Source organism: Python bivittatus, unplaced genomic scaffold (assembly GCF_059951505.1).
Source record: "Python bivittatus isolate LINGU-HERP-01145 unplaced genomic scaffold, Pbiv_v1 ctg000840_np1212, whole genome shotgun sequence".
Taxonomy (NCBI): domain Eukaryota; kingdom Metazoa; phylum Chordata; class Lepidosauria; order Squamata; family Pythonidae; genus Python; species Python bivittatus.
In genome coordinates, this window is record NW_028277113.1 from 30,191,270 (window position 1) to 30,211,403 (window position 20,134).

Here is a 20,134-nt window from a genome sequence, read left to right on the forward strand (position 1 = left end):
GAGAAATGAATTACTTCTGTTCTGAGCTACTAAACAGATGCTATTTTAAAATTATAAATTTACTAGTGGGAAATTTTAAAAGAAATGAAAGTATAATCAGACTTACCTCCAGTTATGAAGTCTCCACTTATGTTTGAAATATTGAATTTTTCTTCTTTATCAAATGAGGTGTAATATGCAAGATCTGTCACCCATCTACCCTCTTCATTTTGGTATACAACATTATGTGGCTGGTCTGCTGAAAGATGAATTGTGTGTTGCCCTTAAGATTTATTTCATGTTAAAGAACTGATCTCACGTGTATAAGAATGTTATAATTAACATAAGCAAAGTTCCTATTATCTACCAGAGAAAAGCAAGAGAAATCGGGAAAGCAAAGCTAACATAACTTGTGACTTTGGCTAAAATATAACATCAAAAAATTAAATTTTTTGTTCAAAGGTATTTTTTGTTCATTAGCTATTAACAAACTTATCTGCACAAAATGAAATGTATCACCTAAGATCATTTGCTATTTAAATTACACATAGCACAAAAACAGCAGCAACCACTTCCAAGCAGTTTCTCTGATTAACAACCAAAGCAAAAATAAGAAAGGTCTAGCTACTCTAATTGGCCTGGCTATGTGGATGGGTGCCATAACTTTTGAATGTTCTAACATTTTACTAACCTTTTGTTGTACACAGATCATGTTCAGATCCTTTGTAAATACTGGGGGACAGAAAAACATCAGCCAAAGAAATGTGACTTTCATTAGCCATTTGACACTGATTGGGAATTTTGATTTGTTGTTCTGTATTCCAGATCTCAGAAGCAGCATTATCTTCAATACATTTAAAGTAGAACGAATCAAGTTTTAGCTCAGAGTTGGTTTCATTTGTGGCATTCTTTCATAAAAAGGCAAAAATACACAAAAAGAAAAAAAAGTTACTTTATGTTTTTAAAATGTTCACTCTTTTCACTAACAATTAACTGATACATTCCCAGGTTATTTCCTGAACACCAAAACAAAACAACCCCCCCCCCAAATCTACACCTTTATATAGAAGTCTTTTGTTAATGTTTCAAGGCTTAATACTCAAATTTTTTGGCCTAAACTCATCATCACCAGAAACAGTTATGATTCTTTGGATATTTGCATTTGTAAAGAGATTCCATCTACCAGTAAATAAAGCAGCAAGAGAACAACCAAAGTTCAATATCTGAGGCTACCAAGACAAAGATGTAGTGCTATTAATAGTTATGTGTAACACAATAAACCTACTGAACAATGTTTACATGCTAGTGATATAAGTAAGATAGATAGATGGATGGATGGATGGATGGATGGATGGATGGATGGATGGATGGAGGCATCGCACAACCCTTACAGAAGTGAAGTGAGATCCTCCTTTTGCTTAGGAGATACACCAGCTTTTTATTGCCCATGACTGAAAATTAGCTGTGAACATGTTCTGACAAGACTACAGCATGCTGCATGATACCTTGGTGATTCTTACTCAGTTTTACAATATATTTCATATACAGCTACTTTTGGAGATGTTGCAAAAGTTTCAGCTAGTGCTGCCCAAGTACAACACATATCATAAAAATATTGGGTGCTTATTAGTTTTGAGGTATTAATTACTTATTGATTACATGTATTAATTACTACCTCCAAGGTCTTTTCATTGTAGACTCTCTTATGGAATTCCTATTCCAAATACTTATCTCTTAAGAAGATTGGCTTTTCTCAGCAATCCTGAGATTTATATCTTCCAAGGCTTGAGACAACCTTTAGAATAATAGTATTTATCCAGTTAAATGATCTCCACAGAGATCTCCAAGTCTGCTAGAATTCTTTGTGGCTTGTTAAATAAGTAGACTTCTATTAGAGAAAGCTAAACAAATAGCTTAATTTTCCTAGTTCTGAATCTCATTTTATTTTGTTTCATATATATATATAATGGGTAAAACTTTTATGAACCTTTAGGGGCATTTTTTAAAATTAGAAAAGCAGTCAAGATGTACCAATTTTCCCTTTTCTTTCCTGTGTACAAATGTCCTAACTAAAGCACATATGACTGTCAGTTAAGCATAGTTATCTGTATGAGGCACGCTATTAGGAGAACAAAATTTACATTGCAAAGTTTACAATCCTAGGCCATAGAATGAGACACAAACTATTAATTTTAAAACCACAATAGCAAGAATCTGTATTGAACTTGCACTTACAATAGGTGAGAATTTCTTTTCAAAAACAAAACAAAAACATACCTAATAGGGACTCAAAAGATTATTTATACAAGAATAAAAACTGCAATTACCCTATTAAACAAAGATTTTTTAGGAATTACATCCTGAACTTACATTTCTGACATCACTGACTGTAATAATCTTGAATATTCCATCTTCCCTATCACAGTCAAGATAACCTGCAATTATATAAAGATAGTTAATTTTTTTCTTACACACACACACACACACACACACACACTAACCTTTGTGTCACTCTCATATCTGAGGTAGGCAAGTGAAGCGTTAGGGGGTCTTTGCCCAAGGACTCCTACTGCTAAGGTAGGTACCAGCCAGGATTCGAACTCTGGTCTCCCGCATCAAAGGGCAGCACTCTAACCACTATGTTATCCAGCCACTATATATGAGAGACTCATGCCAGCTTAGACATCACCTGGATTAACAGGGTCCACACCAGATGTTGGGGAACCAGGACAATCTGATATGTGGGCTGCTGGAACAAACCATACATGGACAAGATAAGAGAACCTGGAATTGATGGAATGCTACTACAACAGACCTAATGAGAGGGGACATATGAAACGTATGAGGGAACTATGGACAGACAAAAGACCTACATCCACACTAACTGAGAAACAGCTAGTTACCCAACACTTCAACATAGTGAAGAGGAAGCTGCTCTCACAGCTTGAGATAGACCTACTACACATTACACCCCAGACCAAAGAAGACCTGAAGAACAACTGGATGTTCAGCCAACACTGAAGCTGGAATGTCACTGCTGCCCTCTCCATTACAGAGCACAGCAGCTGATATAAGGCATAAGGTCATGGATAAACTAGCTACAGTCAACCCTCAACAGCGATTACCAAGGCTCAGTGGAGAAGTACCATCAGATAGTATGCTAGAAGATGCCAACAGAGCCTTCACAACAATCTCTACTACCATCATCACTCAAACCAATGAATTAGTATACACTACAGCTGCTGTAATCCTGGAGATGCTCAGCTACATGATCAAGAAGAACAGCAGACATACCCCACCAGAAAATGAGGTTGGAGACTAAGATCAAGGCAACTTGGAGAGAAGTTAGTCAGCTGGTGGAACTAAGAAGGGTGTGGAGATTAAGGATAAGACTCGGCTACTGAAAAAATACAAGGGCCTGACTCCACCTGAAGCCCTAGAAACTGCTAAATAAAGGCTCACAGCATTGGTTACTAGGCTAAGGAGATACACTAGAGAAGCAGAGGCCAAGAAGATAAATGCCCTGTTCTCCAAAGAACCATCCAAGGTGTACTCCCAACTGCAGTGCAACCACACAGTAACAGCAGAGCCACCAACAGGAGAAACTGAACAGTACTAGAAGAACATATGGGAAAAACAGAAGACACATAACACCAGTGCAAAGTGGCTGCAGGACCTGAGAGAAGACCACAGCAATCTCCCAGAACAGGAACCAGTCACCATCACAGTAGCAGACATACAACACTGGGTCAAGAACATGAAGAGCTAGATGGCACCTGGCCCAGATATGATCCACACCTACTGGCTAAAGAAACTAACAGCAGTACATGAACGCCTAGCAGCACAGATGAACCAGCTGCTAGCAGCAGGCTCCCACCCAGACTGGCTAACCCAAAGAAGGACAGTGCTGATCATGAAAGTCCTCCACGAGGGAACAGCACCATCCAACTACTGTCCAATAATCTGCCTCCCCACAACATGGAAAGTCCTATCAGCATCATAGCCGCCAAGCTACTGGACCATAAGGGCCAGTATATGAGCACAGCTCAGAAGGGCATTGGGAACAACACCAGAGGCTCAAAACACCAGTTGCTCATAGATAGAGCAGTGGTCCAAGAGTCAAGGTCTAGACGGACCAGCCTGACCACAGCCTGGATTGACTACAGGAAAACCTACGACTCAATGCTACACACATGGATCTGTGAATACCTGGCACTATACAAAGTCAACAGGACACTAAGGACCTTCTTCAAGGACTTAATGGGACTGTGGAAGACAACACTGGAATTGTTCAAGACAGCTTGCACAAGTGGTCATCAAGTGCAGAATATACCAACTGATGTACTGTCCCTGCTACTGTTTTGCATAGCCTTGAAGCCACTCAGCCAGATAATCACAATGACTGGATACAGATACAAGTTCAAGAGTGGAACTACCATCAGCCACTTCTATATGGATGACATCAAGCTGTATGCTAACAGTGAACCAGACATCGACTCGCTAATCCACCTGACACAAATCTACAGTGAGGACATTGGGATGTCATTCGGACTGGAGAACTGTGGCCGGATGGTAGTAAAGAAAGGGAAGGTAGTTAAGACTGATGGGGTAGAATGGCAAGACAAGCCCCTGCATGGATGTACCATCGACAGATAGCTGAGGTAGCTGACATTGGGAAATCCTAACAGTGGCTGGAAAGGGCTGGACTAAAAGACAGCACTAAGGTACTGATCATAGCAGCACAAGAACAAGCACTAAGCACCAGACCCATAGAAGCAGGGGTCTACCACACTAGACAGGACCCAAAGTACAGATTGTGCAGAGAGACCTCAGAGACAGTTCAAAACATAGTTGCAGGGTCTAAGATGCAGGAATAGCATACACTGAACAGCACAACCAAGTAGCTGGCATTGTGTACAGGAACATGTACAGTGTATGGGCTAGACCTCCCAAGTCCAGATGGGAGATTCCACAGAAGGTTGTGGAGAATAACAGGGCTAAGATCCTGTGGGACTTCCAGATCCAGACAGACAGGCAGGTATTGGCCAATCAACCAGACACTGTGATAGTAGACAAGGACCAGGTGACAGCAGTGGTAATAGATGTAGTGGTGCCAAGTGACAGCAACATCAGGAAGAAGGAGCATGAGAAACTGGAGAAGTACCAGGGCCTGAAGGAGGAACTAGAGAGGATGTGGAAAGTAAAGGCCAAAGTGGTCCCAGTGGTGGTAGGAGCACTTGGGGCTGTGACTCCTAAGCTGGGAGAGTGCCTCCAGATCCCAGGAACATCAGAGCTCTCTGTCCAGGAGAATGCAGTGCTAGGAATAACTAAGATACTGCCCACCCATAGGAGTGAGATTTGTACATGTGTGTGTGCATGTATCCACACACACATATTAAAAACACTCAAGGTGGTGAACATACCTCATACTCCTGCCTCCTGTTTTCTCTACAACCCAGGTGTAAGGTGGGTGGGCTGAGAGAGTGTGACTGGCCCGAGGTCACCCAGCCGACTTTCATGCCTAAGAGAGGCCTAGATCTCACAGTCTCCTGGTTTCTAGACCAGCACTTTAACTACTACATCAAACTGGCTCTCTCCTTGCATGTTATATCTGAGTTTCCACAATGCTAATAACTTTAAGATTTTAATGCTGTTTGCCATTTCCCACTGCACAGATGCTTTGCAACTGCCTATTCAGAATTAAGTGTACAGCCACTCCTCATTTGGTGGTTATCTTGTTTAGCTATCTCTTTCACATATATAATGATAATAATAGTAATAGTAATAAAAAATGCATTTTCCAACCTGCACGCTTACGACCAAATTTCATGTACCTGACAATAAAAGGCTTCAGTGTGAACCTGATTAATGTCTGGTCAGTTTCAGGCAGCAGCACCTGTAGACCAAGTGTTCTAATCAACTAATTGAGATCACAGAGCTGAGCTCGTTAACTTGCAGTTAGCATTTTTTATGGAAGCGCTACACTGTGGAGAAAAGCAGCTCAAGAAGAGATAGCTTAAGTAATCTCTCCGCCTGATGAAGAAAAAAAGGGGGGAAAAAACGGGTCAGGCACAAGACACTGTATGAGAGAACTTTATCTGAATGAGATGGCAGCAACCAATGATGTTTGCAGCATGTCTCTCTCAGTCATGTTTACGTAATGACCATTTCACTTAATGACCAAGTTGTTGGAATGGAATGCAGTTGTTAAACGAGGAGAGCGTGTACTACATATACAGATGTACCCAAGTCACTGTCACTCTAGCATGACAGCTACCTGAAACATAGCTAGAACAATGTTAAGTTAGAGTTTAGGACACCATATGCTCATTTGCTTGTCTTTCCAGTTTTAACATATTAACCGTCCCACCCCCATTATACCCACCTATCCCACCTGGTCAGGCAGAGAGGGTATGCTGCAGACCCCATAGATGAAAGAATGTCAACTGGCGGGGTCCAGAAAGAGAACCTTCTCTGCTATGGCCTCCGCCCTATGGAATATTCTTCCCCCAGAGGTGAGGCAGGCTCCAATTCTCTTGTCCTTCCGGAAAGCAGTCAAGACCTGGTTCTGCCAACTGGCATGGGGTGAAAAAAGGGGCAACCAACCCTGGGGGTGGCTAGTACCTTGAAGATGCTCCCATATGTTAACATCTTACTGATCATCAACATCTTGGAAGATATTATTATTTGCATATGTGTCTGTTTTTTATTCTATTTTTACTGTATTTTATATTGTTTTTACTGTAGTTTTATTGTTTGTTGTTTTATTGTGAACTGCCTAGAGTCACTTTTTCATGAGATGGGCAGTATCTAAATTTGAAATATAAATAAATAAACAAATGAAATACACAGAAAAGATTTGTGCCGTAATATCAAATAGGTACGTATAAATGATGTGTCAGTATCTATTTCTCTATGGTAACCATTATTTTTCCATGAATATTTTCCAATCTCTAAGGTGAAACCTAAGTTTCTGATGTATAGATATCTGGCTTACACATATTGTAGTTTTCACCTCAGCCTCTAAACTAGAAGGCTATAATGCACGCTACAACACCTGGAGCATTGCCTCTCCTGTCTTCACCACTGTGGGTTTTTAGAAGCATAACCTGCAATTCACTGATATCTTAAAATAAATTTAAGCTATTGTTGGGAGTTGAATTATACTGCCCGAGTATTGCTTGTACATTACCTACTAGTGTTTGATATTATCAGTAATCTATTAGTTAATTCGTAAGTGCCCATCTCAAATTCCTTACTTCATTAAAAGCAGCAGTATTTAGTAGGCAATGAAAAGCAGCCAGTATTTAGTAATATCCCAACAACATTGTGGTCTCAAAACATTTTAGGTTTTCTTTTTAAACTTCATACATATATCTTCTTTTTCTTTACTCAATTTATTTTTATACTATATATATTTTTAAAAATGATGCTTAAAGCTTGTAAAGGCACCACATTGTCTTTTTTAGATAGATAAAGGACACTGACACATTCAAAAGAGGTGTTATTAAAAATACAGCTACAAAGTTAGCTTACCTTCTACCGCTGAACAAGTATGTTGAGAATCTGTTTTTCTGTTTTTTACTTCAGATGGATCTGCTGCTGTTCCCACAGGAAACTTATCAGAACTCTCACTGTACTCTGATCTAGGATTAGATTTACAGTACTCATTTTTCTTCTGTAGGAAGAAAATAAAAGACAACTTATAACATATATAAGAGTTAATAAATATATTGTTTACGAACTTTTGATGTTCATAATTAACAACTTCCAGCAATATGGTTTAAGACTGACTTCCACTAGAAATGTAACTAAGTTTAATTATCCCATACCTCTTGCCTTGTAATTATGGGCAACATGAATTGTTCTTCTTGTATGTTGTACTGCATTTCCTTAATATCAACTGATTCTTCATCACTTGCAACAGGAGAATGAGTTCTTACTGCTGCTTGGTAAACAGCTGGAATCTGGAATTTTTCCTGAAGAATTTCAAGGTTTAATTTTCAACCAAAATGTATTTAATTTGATCTCTAGAATTATCTACTTGATGTTAATCATGCTTGCTATATTCTTATTTTAGTTCCACTTTGCACTAATAAAAAAATAAGTTTACTTGACCAAAATTGAAGAGAGTGTAGGAAATATTCCTATAAAAACAAATTACCAAATATTGTTATTAATTCTTGTAATTAAAGCATCAAGCTGTACTGTCTGAAGCCTGCTATGTTCATTACTATCCCTAAATTGCTCTATTTGCCCCAAAGGAAAGAGACAATGAATTTAAAAACATCTTCTCAAAAATAGGGAGTAAAAAGAAAAAAGCTACAAACACAGACAATAACCTATGTAACATCCATCAGCCTTACTTTGTAATTCTATACAGTGGGGCAAACAAGTATTTAGTCAACCACCAATTGTGCAAGTTCTCCCACTTAAAAAGATGAGAGAGGCCTGTAATTTTCATCATAGGTATACCTCAACTATGAGAGACAAAATGAGAAAAAAAATCCAGAAAATCACATTGTCTGATTTTTAAAGAATTTATTTGCAAATCATGGTGGAAAATAAGTATTTGGTCACCTACAAACAAGCAAGATGTCTGGCTCTCGCAGACCTGTAACTACTTCTTTAAGAGGCTCCTCTGTCCTCCACTCGTTACCTGTAGTAATGGCACCTGTTTGACCTTGTTATCAGTATAAAAGACACCTGTCCACAACCTCAAACAGTCACACTCCAAACTCCACTATGGCCAAGACCAAAGAGCTGTTGAAGGACACCAGAAAGAAAATTGTAGACCTGCACCAGGCTGGGAAGACTGAATCTGCAATAGGCAAGCAGCTTGGTGTGAAGAAATCAACTGTGGGAGCAATAATTAGAAAATGGAAGACATACAAGACCACTGATAATCTCCCTCGATCTGGGGCTCCACGCAAGATCTCACCCTGTGGGGTCAAAATGATCACAAGAATGGTGAGCAAAAATCCCAGAACCACCCGGGGGACCTAGTGAATGACCTGCAGAGAGCTGGAACCAAAGTAACAAAGGCTACCATCAGTAACACACTATGCCGCCAGGGACTCAAATCCTGCAGTGCCAGACGTGTCCCCCTGCTTAAGCCAGTACATGTCTGGGCCCGTCTGAAGTTTGCTAGAGAGCATTTGGATGATCCAGAAGAGGATTGGGGGAATGTCATATGGTCAGATGAAACCAAAGTAGAACGTTTTGGTCTAAACTCAACTTGTTGTGTTTGGAGGAGAGAGAATGCTGAGTTGCATCCAAAGAACACCATACCTACTGTGAAGCATGGGGGTGGAAACATCATGCTTTGGGGCTGTTTTTCTGCAAAGGGACCAGGACGACTGATCCGTGTAAAGGAAAGAATGAATGGGGCCATGTATCGTGAGATTTTGAGTGAACACCTTCTTCCATCAGCAAGCGCATTGAAGATGAAACGTGGCTGGGTCTTTCAGCATGACAATGATCCCAAACACACCACCCGGGCAACGAAGGAGTGGCTTTGTAAGAAGCATTTCAAGGTCCTGGAGTGGCCTAGCCAGTCTCCAGATCTCAACCCCATGGAAAACCTTTGGAGGGAGTTGAAAGTCCGTGTTGCCCAGCGACAGCCCCAAAACATCACTGCTCTAGAGGAGATCTGCATGGAGGAATGGGCCAAAATACCAGCAACAGTGTGTGAAAACCTTGTGAAGACTTACAGAAAACGTTTGACCTCTGTCATTGCCAACAAAGGATATATAACAAAGTATTGAGATGAACTTTTGATATTGACCAAATACTTATTTTCCACCATGATTTGCAAATAAATTCTTTAAAAATCAGACAATGTGATTTTCTGGATTTTTTTCCCCATTTTGTCTCTCATAGTTGAGGTATACCTATGATGAAAATTACAGGCCTCTCTCATCTTTTTAAGTGGGAGAACTTGCACAATTGGTGGCTGACTAAATACTTTTTTGCCCCACTGTAACTGAAACCAACCCCCCCACTCCAATAAATGTATGCACATGACTTACTTAAATAGTTGCATGCATATAAGTATGTGTATACATAAGTGTGCAAGGAGATATACCCCCCAAAATCCTACCAATAGGATTAAGACCAATAAGAGCAACAAAACACCAATATTAGACAACTTCCACTCAGACTCCAATCCTCCCTTTTTGGTGAAGATTTTGGAAAAAGCGGTGGGGGTTCAACTGCAAAAGATCCTGGATGAAGCTATTTGCTTGGATTCCCTTCAATCAGAATTCAGACTGAGATGTGGAATAAACACAAGTTCTGGTTTCTTTTGTGAATGACTTCTGTATGGACTTGGACAGTGCAAGGGCAGCTATTTTCATCGTTCTCTCTCCCAGTTGCTTTTGATGCTACTGACTATAGTATCTTTCCAGCGCTCTTGAAAGAGCTAAGAAGGAAGAAATGCTTTACAGAACAGTGGTTCTGTTTTTTCCTGAACAAATGGAACCAATTAATAATGATATGGGATGAATACGCATTTCATATCAGACATGCAGGGCTTGGTCCTCTCCTCCACATTATTTAACAGGTACACGAAGGTGCTGGGGGAGGTAATCTGTTGGTTCAAGGTGAGTTAACAATATGCTGATGATAGCCAATTATACCTGTCCACTCAGAGCCAAACAGGAGATGCTGTGGAGATCCTTACTCTGTGACTAAATGCTGTAAAGATCTGGATGGGACAAAACAAAATGAAGTTGAATACTAGCCAATAGTGGCTATTTGCCCAGCCTCCATGTGGTAGTTGATAGTCTAAGGTACATTTAGAGCTGGAGTGGGATTCACACTGTAATCAGCTGAAAATTTCTCCATTATTGGTTAAGAGATACCTTATCATCAGTTCATCAGAAGCCATGAACAAGAGACTAAGAAAGTCTCCCACTTATGAATCTGGGAGATAAACTGAATTCCAAAGGGGAAAAATAATATATTTGTTGATGTTTCTGTAATCATATCCTAACCACTTTTACTAAGTCTTGGTAAAAATATGTCAGGAAAAATCTTGCTTTCTATGGAGGTGGAGCAGCCAAGAACTTCACAAGTGGTTTCCTTGCTGACGTTGGAGAGGATCACATTCTCCTCAAAGGAGTGCATCCATAATTCGGGAGTTCTTCTGAATTGTGGCTCCAGATCAGCAGCTGGAAGCTGCAGCCAGGGATGCTTTTGTCCAGCTTCAGCTGATGCACTATTAACAACCTTTTTTTGAGCAAGAAACTTTGGCAGTAGTCCCTTGTGCCTCCATTACTTCAAAGTTGTATTACTGCAATGCACACTACCTGGGCTACCTTTGAAGACTACCTGGAAAGACTACCTGGAAACTGCAACTGATGCAAAATGTTGCAGCCTGCATGTTAATGAGTACAGCTCATTCACCAAAATAACACCAATTTTGTAGCTATTGCATTGGCTTCCAGTAGGTTTCAGAATACAATTCAATGTGATGGTTTTAACATATAAATTCATACAGGTAAGGTTCCAAGATTCTTACAGAACAGTTTTCTCCAAACTGACTCTGGCTAGTCCATCTGTTCTATTTAACGGGATGTTCTGGTTTCCCTCAATTGCTAAGGTCCCCCTATAACAACATGGAATGCGATATTTGCCATCCTCTGGAGGAAGAATGGCATGGAGTTCTCCAGAACAGCACACATGCCTGGATGAGGATATGTTTTTAGACAGAATGCCTAGCTTACGTATGTTTCCATATCTCCAGTCATTGATTCCCATGCTTTTGTAAATCTTCATTTTAGTTCCCTTAATCTACCAACAGAAAACCTATTTTATTTCATCATTTTAGAAAGTGAATATGAAGCTTTCAATATTACAGTGACAGATTTTTCATTTAGGGTTACCTGTTCTGGAGGTAATTCCATACTTTTAATATAGTCACCGTGTTCTTCTGCATCTTTGATTTCTGGCAGTATAAGCTGCTCAAAATAAGCTTCCAATTGATCATCACAGAACTCTTCATCTCCACTATCATAATCTAATATGGAAAAGAAAGGTTTGCTATTAACACAAATGTTTCATATTTACCACTGACCCCAGGTGGTTGCTTGTTGTTTTTTAAAACTATACATATCCTATTTAAAATCAGCATTTAGCTGCATAAAAACACCAGGGTATATGCAATAATCTGTTTGCTGATACAATACAAAGTCACCATTAGTAGAAATAGTAGAAATTCCCCAGATTTCAACTTTTTATCTCATACCTGTAGAATGTTCCTCCAGGCTCTCAAAGCTCAGTAATTTCTCATTTTCTATAAATCTGGAAAAGCCAGCCTCAGCATTGCTGCCACTTGCTATTCCATTCTGAACAGGATCTAATGAAGCAAACTGCAAACATACATTTTAATAAATTACTTGTTTGATAATCTGAGTTCTAAGAACTCTTAGAAACTAATCTATCAGCAGAAGCTCCCAAGAAAAAGTTATTCCATGTATAAGTTCCATATGGATAAAGGGAGATCCAAGAAAATTAAAATCTTAGATCTATACCACATAAACTAGTAAAAAATATTAAAGAAAGAGAATAAAGCTTATACAGCTTCAGTAGCCAAGATGGAAATCCTGACTTATCAACTATTTGGAATTTTTAAAGTGTCAACAAGTATATGAGTCTACAGGTAGTCCTCACTTAACGACCATAATAGGGACAGGGATCTCGATCATTGAGCAAAACGGTCATTAAGCAAGACACCCATGACTGCTTTGCTCAACGACCGCAATCCAAGCAACCCCAGTTGTGGTTGTTAAGCAATCTCTTGGGTTGTTAAGTGGACAGAGTGAAAGAGCTGTCTGTTGAAGGATTTCAGGTCTGCGTGGAGCTGAAATCCTCCTAGCAGGCAGTCCTTTCACTCGCAAATGTTCCTGCAGCCCGCCAAAGAGTTTCCCCTCCCCTCCCCTCCATGCTGAGGGGAAATCCTTCAGCAGGCTGCAGGAATGGAACTCAAATCCTGAAGATTTCAGCTCTGTTCCTGCAGCCCACAGAAGGATTACAGATCCCCTACATCCTCTCCACTTGGAACCCCTCACATGATCACGGGGCGCTTGGCAAGCAGTCATAAATGTGAGCTGGTTGCCAAGTGCCTGAAATACAGTCATGTGACTGCATGGAGGCACAATGTTTTACGATGGCCGGAAGTGCTTTACTTTCAGGCTTTACAGGCTGTAAAGCGCCCTTTCCAAGGCTGTTGTAACTTTGAATGGTCGTTAAACGACTGGTCATAAGTCCAGGATTACCTGTATGGATGCTTTATATATCTAGATGTTTTATATATCTGAATTTCCAAAAAAATTCAACAAAGCTTCTCATCAGAAGATCCTAAATTAGAAGATAAAGGAACAGTCCTCTTATAGATTAGCAACTGACTAAAGGAAACAGAATACAAGTGAAAAACACAGAGGGATTTCCCAAATGTTTGAACTAGGACTAGTTCTGTTTAACTGTTTTATACATGAGCTGGGGTAAGCAGTAAAGTATCCTAGTGTATTAACAACATCTATTCAGGCTCATAAAAAATCAAAAAGGAGCTTTCAAAATGCGATAGACAACAAAATGGCAAATTATTTTCAGTCTACCAAAATATAAAGCAAGCACCAACCCAGAAATGAGTAGCTATGAAATATTTGGGAATTATACTCACTAACTATCCAATTATCAACTTAGTAAGCACCAGCTGTGCTCAGATTTATTAAGAAAAAGATTGAAAAACTGCCTAACAGCATAAAGATGTTATATTAAGATGAACAGTAACATTAAGTTGGAGCAGCAACTTTTGGAATGTTCTATAAAGTTCTTTGATAAAATTCTTTTGGATCATTACAAAGTAAACCAAAGACAACAAGCAAATTAATGGCTTGGTTCAATCCTACATTAATCCATGGTTCTTTTGGTTTTGTCTGAATGTGTTCCATTTCCTAGCATTATGTGTTAATTACACCACATTGTTTTGTTCCTCAAACCATGGTCAAAAAGATCATGGTTTAGCATAATACATAAGCCCAGCCAACCACAGCTAAAATAACTTCCCAGTTAAAAATGGATGAAATATTTGGGGTACTTTAGATTAGAGCACATATAATCAACCTACAGGTCCTTACCTGTCTCTATGCTATTGGATGGATAGAAGAGGTTTTAATTCCCTCATTCCCTGATGTCTGAATAAATATCAGGGAAGGAACAAGTAGCAACATTTATCAGGATTGTTGGTATGGCAGGGAAGACATAAAAGACTAATTTTTCTCCCATCAACAATGTGTGAATGTCCTGGCTTCATTTAATAATCCTATATAGCCTCAAAAGGCTGTAAATGGTACCAAAGTACCTCTTTACCAATCCTAAATATTGCCTATTCCTACCTTAGTTCATTCACAAGGCCCACATAGATGATTACTACTCACATTTTACAACAGCTGTCAAAAATTTGCAGTGTATTCCATTCTAAAACTAAATATTTATGACTACAGATGATACATTATGGGAATTAACCTTCCAGAAGATCTTATTCTGTCTGTCTGTCTCTCTATAAAATTGATGGGCTGTTTTGATATCCTTTCCCCCTCAACTGTTAATGAAAACTCTAACATAGGGATTCTTAAAGCTTAAAAAATGAAGCATTCCATTCACATGTGAAATTTTAGTTCAGTGTGCTTGCCATACAACTCTAATGAAAAGGAATATACAGTGCTCTTGATATCTCAACAAGTACAAACTGGAAATGTGGAATAATCTGGACAGAGCAAAAATTTCTTAGAATGGTTACAGATATTTGTTTAAACACTATAATTGTTCAGAAATGGAAAATGAAATTATAGGACGCAAAGTATACATAGTAAGATATGTACTTTAGCAGATTGTAGAAAAAAGTTACCTGATTCTCATTTTCTTTTTCCAAGGAAACAAATACTCTAGTTGTCAAATCTGAAAGCAAAAGAACCATCTACAGATCCATAAAAGTGATAAAGGTCAATCACTTGTGTTATATTGTTAGTAACAAGTTTTTCTTGCTTTGCAGACAACCACTTAATATAGCACAGTCTGCCTAATAACGTCAGACATGAGTGTTATTTTCTAATTAAGAACTCATAATGCACATGAATCAATCACTCAAGAAAATGTTCTTATTGATTTTATCTTGTTCATGAATTAATTATATTTAGATCCTGCCTTTCCATCCTACAAGACGATCCAGGCAGCTAACAAAATAAAACTGATCAATTAAAATATGCACAAAAATTAAAATCTTATTGTTAATTGGGGTAGTTACATTATTGGGGTAGTTCACAGTTAAATCGTACCTGAAAACATTTGGTAATCTGGGCAAAAATGTCTTATTTCTTAAAAGTGCATTCTGTTTCTCTTTCAACTTCCCCCTTATTAACATTGTGTATACAAATATGTGATATTACTCTTTTAAGTTGACTGTACTTCTGATTATGTAAAGATTCCATCAGTGAACAAGTTTGCAACTAATATGTAAAATAAGCTGAAAAAACTATAAAAGTATTTCTACAACTCAATTTAAAATAGATAAAAGACATAGAAAATAAAAGTTTCTAGCAATGGGGCCAGAGACCAGGTAAGCAACAATGGAAAGAAGGCCCTCTCTCTACCAAGTGAAAGATTTCTCTGGTAGTCATTTCTGACGAATATATTACTGTATTATTAATAAACATTTAAAACTAGGAATAATTTCTGAAGGTCAGATGTTGGAAAATGTTTTTAAGTTGAACAATTATCTTTTCTCCTCTACACATTATTCATTACTACAAGCAATGGTTTTCATGGATTTATATTTCCTTAATGTTTCAGATTACTACAGAGTATCATTTATCCCTAATTATTAGCAATTATTTAAATATTATGTTCAGAAAAAAATCTAACAATTAAAAATTAGTGTAACTGATTCACTGGTTAACGGAAACTAATCAAGGCAATAAATTGCGCAAAACTGCTACTTCAGTTGATATTGCAACATCCACCTCTTGACCCAAGACTTAATAGGCAAACCGTGCAAATTTTTTGGTCTTTTTAGATCCATTTTTATCGTATAGGTGATAATAGCTGACAATAGGAAATTCCACAAGAGATTTTCATACTTTTTTAAAAATCATAAATATAGAGCTCAGTTTAGAGAGACTGAAAATGTAGACATTGCTTATTTTTAAGTGATGCCATTTTGCTTCTAAACAGAAAGAGAACAAGTATTATGATGTATTCCACTTTAAGAACTACAGCTTATGACTGTAATCAGCAGTGAATGTGAGTCTTATGGGAGGGAGGATAGATTTCAGGAGTAAAATGATGCAATAGATTTTATTCCCATTCTGTCCCCATGCCCTTACTCACTATAGCCCCACCCTCCACCTCCATCTCTAGACCTCCTTACTATAGCACCACCTACAACACCTTCAAGATTTATAAATTTCATTTCTGAAATTCCTCAGCCAGCATGGCCACAGAATCTGGAAGACACTACATCTGAAGGACAGCAAGATTGAGAAATACTGTACTATTAATTCCTTCATTGCCTTCTGTTTTCCATGTGTTTATGTGCAGATCAGTAATGCCGCATTACCATCATGTTATATTTCAGAATGATCTCACAGACTTCCCTAATAGTCTCAATTTTACTACTGAATACTTTCCTGATGCTCTTCTGCAAACAATTCTATTATATCACTAAATGCATCTGTTTCCATTATGCAGATGTTGGAGTTTTTATTTTAGAAATAAATATTATTTTGAGATGACTTGATTTTACTTCTAAACTGACATTCAAATAAGTTCACAATTAAAATGAATACAGCATATCTTGGCTATTACACTAATACTTTCTCAAATTAGAATAAAATACCATATTGAATAGAACTTCAGGATGTTGGGTTTGTTGTAGATTTCTTGGTAATGCTAAAACTCTACAAGCAATAGATACAAGTGAAATTGCATACCTTCCAAATGTTTTTCATGGAAGCTATTCTGATTTTTAACTGAGCAATCATCAGTAGAATTTTGGCTCTGTCTTCTCTGCAAAAAATTATATTCATTCTGGTGTGACTCCAACTTAATCTCAGCAGCTTTATCACAGTTTTCCCTGGGAAAGTTAGAATTAAGTTTTTAATCATAAATTTAGATTTAAAAAGCTCAAAAAGCATTGTTTAGTTAAACATCAATGATTTTTTATAACAATAAATCTGTTACTTGTAAATGGTAACACCAGTAGCAAAGTGATTTAGATAATTATACTAAGGCAAATATTTTTAAAAAATTCAGATCCTAAAAACAGAATAGGACAGGCATATTTCTATCTACTAAAAATATGTAATGAACCAATTACTCGTATTATCTACTTTCAGAGTTTCAAAAATAAAATTGAAGACTGTTTTACCACAGAATTGTTTTTCAACTCATTTCTCCTTCAACAAACCATATATTTGGATGATAAATGTACAATTAAAAATTATGCTGCTTAGGAATTACTGTCTAATCTGTGGAAGGCTGAGGTACCACATCTGGAACAAAATCAACAGAGCATCTAATAGGACTTGTCAAAGAAAAAGATTAGTGAATTTGGTAACCATATAATGATGATACTCATAAAAGTTAGACTAATTATATATATATATTCTTTATATATAAATGTTAGTCAAAAGTATATATTAAAATATTAGCCTATTTATTTGAATTAGAATATTTAATAAGAAATTTTGATTAGTGCTTTATAAAACCTATTTATCAAATGCATTTTGAGAATTATGAATAGTGTTAATTTATTCCTAAGATTCCAATCCATAAACAGACATGGTCCTTTGGGGAATGATAGGAAATATTGGGGTCCAACCCATTCTTGTTAATTATGCCAAAATTATGGAGTTTTGCATCATAGAAGGTAACATTGGTTAATATAAATCTTACACAGTTTCCTGAAAGTTAGGTATAAGATTTCTTCTTGGATCTGAGTCAGGTTCACCACCACAGGAAGATGCTAATGTGCCCAAAAATTTCCTTTCAATATAAGAAGCCTGATCAGAAAGTCTGCATAAAAAGAAATAAAACAGTTGTCCTTTATGTTCTCTACTTTGAAAAAAGTTGGTGATTTTTAAGAGAAGTATAAGATTATACTGAAAATTACAGTGAAGGATAAAAATAATCTTCACTTTTTCTAGCCACAAATTTGATTAGCCACCTGTATTAAAAGAATAATGCAGGTTTTTTATTCGTGTATTCAAATATATGCAAAGGCTAAGAGCTTCACCATAGAATTTTAAGAAATCTGGGGATTATCTAGTTCATGCCATAACTCATATGAGATACCACTATATGTTAGAAAAAAGTGTGACTGGCTAGTTAGTGACTTTTTGTTAGGCAAGCTAGTTTACGCGGTTAGCTTATGGTTTAGTGTTATGCAAATTTAGAAATTCAGTATTATTCACTATTGTTCATTTAAGAACAGTGGGTATCTATTTGAACAAGTTGTTCAAATAGATACCCACTGAGACCTTTTGATCAACTGGCAAACTGCTCTTTCTCTTTCAATCAATATTTAGTCAAGATTTGTTTTTCTGAAATTTTCATTCACAATGTCATTCACAATTCAAATATTCATTCACAATTTCTCACTGGACAAAGAGAAATACTGTAATTCTATTTCAATTTTTTTCATGACAGCCTTTCATCTCTATAGCCTGCTATGAAATCTCCCCTTACTCTTCCCCAGTCCAAGCACAGAAGTTGTGTTTGTCATTCAGCAAGGCATACAAACCAGCCAGCCAAGTTTTAGCTTAGCATATTTTAGAAATCCAACCTACACAGTATCTGATTTACTGCCTTATGCAAACTCAGAAAATGGACTTATTTAAATAGACCATAGGCAAGTTAACCCTGGATAAGCTTGTTAGGTAAGCACAGACTATGCTGCAATGGAATATTCTCCTAATAGTTCTTGCCAGTTCAGTTGCATTATTTAACTAGCTCAGTAGGCATTTTATTAAGAAAAATATTTTCAGTATTTTTTAACAGCTATTGAGACTTTGTTTGTGCCATCTTTCTAAAAAGCCATATCAAAATAAAGAGGAATAACCATGCCTTTATTTAAACAGTACATTAGGCTAGAATGTGGTAGGCTAATTTGTGACTATGTCATGTAAATGAAAATAATTGGATTAATAAGATAAACCCTGGTTAAGCTAACAACGGCTAAGCACATTGTACAAATACAGCTCATCATTTGCAGAATGAAAAGCTAGGTCTGGAAACACTTTAAGATTCAGAAATTAACAGCCATGAATAACCTTTCAGTTTACACATTGTTGCCTATAATTCTATTAAGTGCCTTACCTGCCATGAGAACCAGTTTTTTGTCTGGTTTCAGTGGAAGCAGCAACTGGAAGACCAAGATGTGATGGAAGTGTGATATTGTCTAAAATTTCATTGGTATGACTAGCTAGAGAGTTGACCAAAACACTTGGAAATGTCTCATCCCCAGTATGTCTGAAATCTTCCATATTACTGTTCTCTCATAATATCCGAAAGCTTTAATACAAACATAAGCAAGAAGGACATTTATAATTTTATAAATTTTAAATATATAATTCTAATATCGCTATATATCTACTGCATTATATATTGCTACTTTTTCTACTGCATTATATATTTCTGTTACCTAAATGGTCAATGTACAAGAAAGTGATATTTCATAAAACTAAATTAAGTATAATTCTGAAAATTACAATTATACTTTAGTACTATCAACATAAAAATATGTATCAAAAAGGTAGCTTTGTTTATCTGTTATAGCAACAAAAAATATAAAAATCAAAGCTTATGTTATAATAAATGCAACTCATTTGATTTCTTTCTCATTGAGCACCACTGTCACCAATTATTGCTTCTCTTTCAAAATGTATCCTAAAAAGTCTAAAAGCAAAAGGAAGTTTGAAGGAAAACAAAAGTTATACAAAAAGTGGTTTCAGAACATAAGAACAGGCTGACTGAAATGTAGCTACACCAGCCATTGCTCACATAAGTAATTTCCTACGGATTAAAATTACTGGAAAATATAAAGTTATGTAATGTTAATTCTTTCCCAGAACAATATTATCAGCCAGCTTAGTCA

The 20,134-nt window shown here is 37.1% G+C and overlaps 1 protein-coding gene across 6 annotated transcripts in view; it reads right to left on the reverse strand.

Annotated features, from left to right (window-relative positions):
• The window catches only part of CEP192 (centrosomal protein 192), a 77,228-nt gene that overhangs the window by 55,554 nt on the left and 1,540 nt on the right, over positions 1 to 20,134 (reverse strand). For 4 of the 6 annotated variants that reach the window (XM_088130553.1, XM_088130554.1, XM_088130555.1 and 1 more), the window contains exons 2-12: positions 19,357 to 19,551; positions 17,935 to 18,054; positions 16,971 to 17,113; positions 14,891 to 14,940; positions 12,230 to 12,353; positions 11,868 to 12,001; positions 7,812 to 7,958; positions 7,516 to 7,657; positions 2,350 to 2,414; positions 671 to 887; positions 107 to 238 (exon numbers count right to left, since the gene is read on the reverse strand). In XM_088130553.1, coding sequence (XP_087986679.1) covers positions 107 to 238; positions 671 to 887; positions 2,350 to 2,414; positions 7,516 to 7,657; positions 7,812 to 7,958; positions 11,868 to 12,001; positions 12,230 to 12,353; positions 14,891 to 14,940; positions 16,971 to 17,113; positions 17,935 to 18,054; positions 19,357 to 19,523 — 1,441 coding nt within the window. In that variant the 5' untranslated portion in view covers positions 19,524 to 19,551. The remainder of the gene's footprint in view (positions 1 to 106; positions 239 to 670; positions 888 to 2,349; positions 2,415 to 7,515; positions 7,658 to 7,811; positions 7,959 to 11,867; positions 12,002 to 12,229; positions 12,354 to 14,890; positions 14,941 to 16,970; positions 17,114 to 17,934; positions 18,055 to 19,356; positions 19,552 to 20,134) is intronic. The other 2 variants (XM_088130557.1, XM_088130558.1) reach the window with 2 other exon arrangements.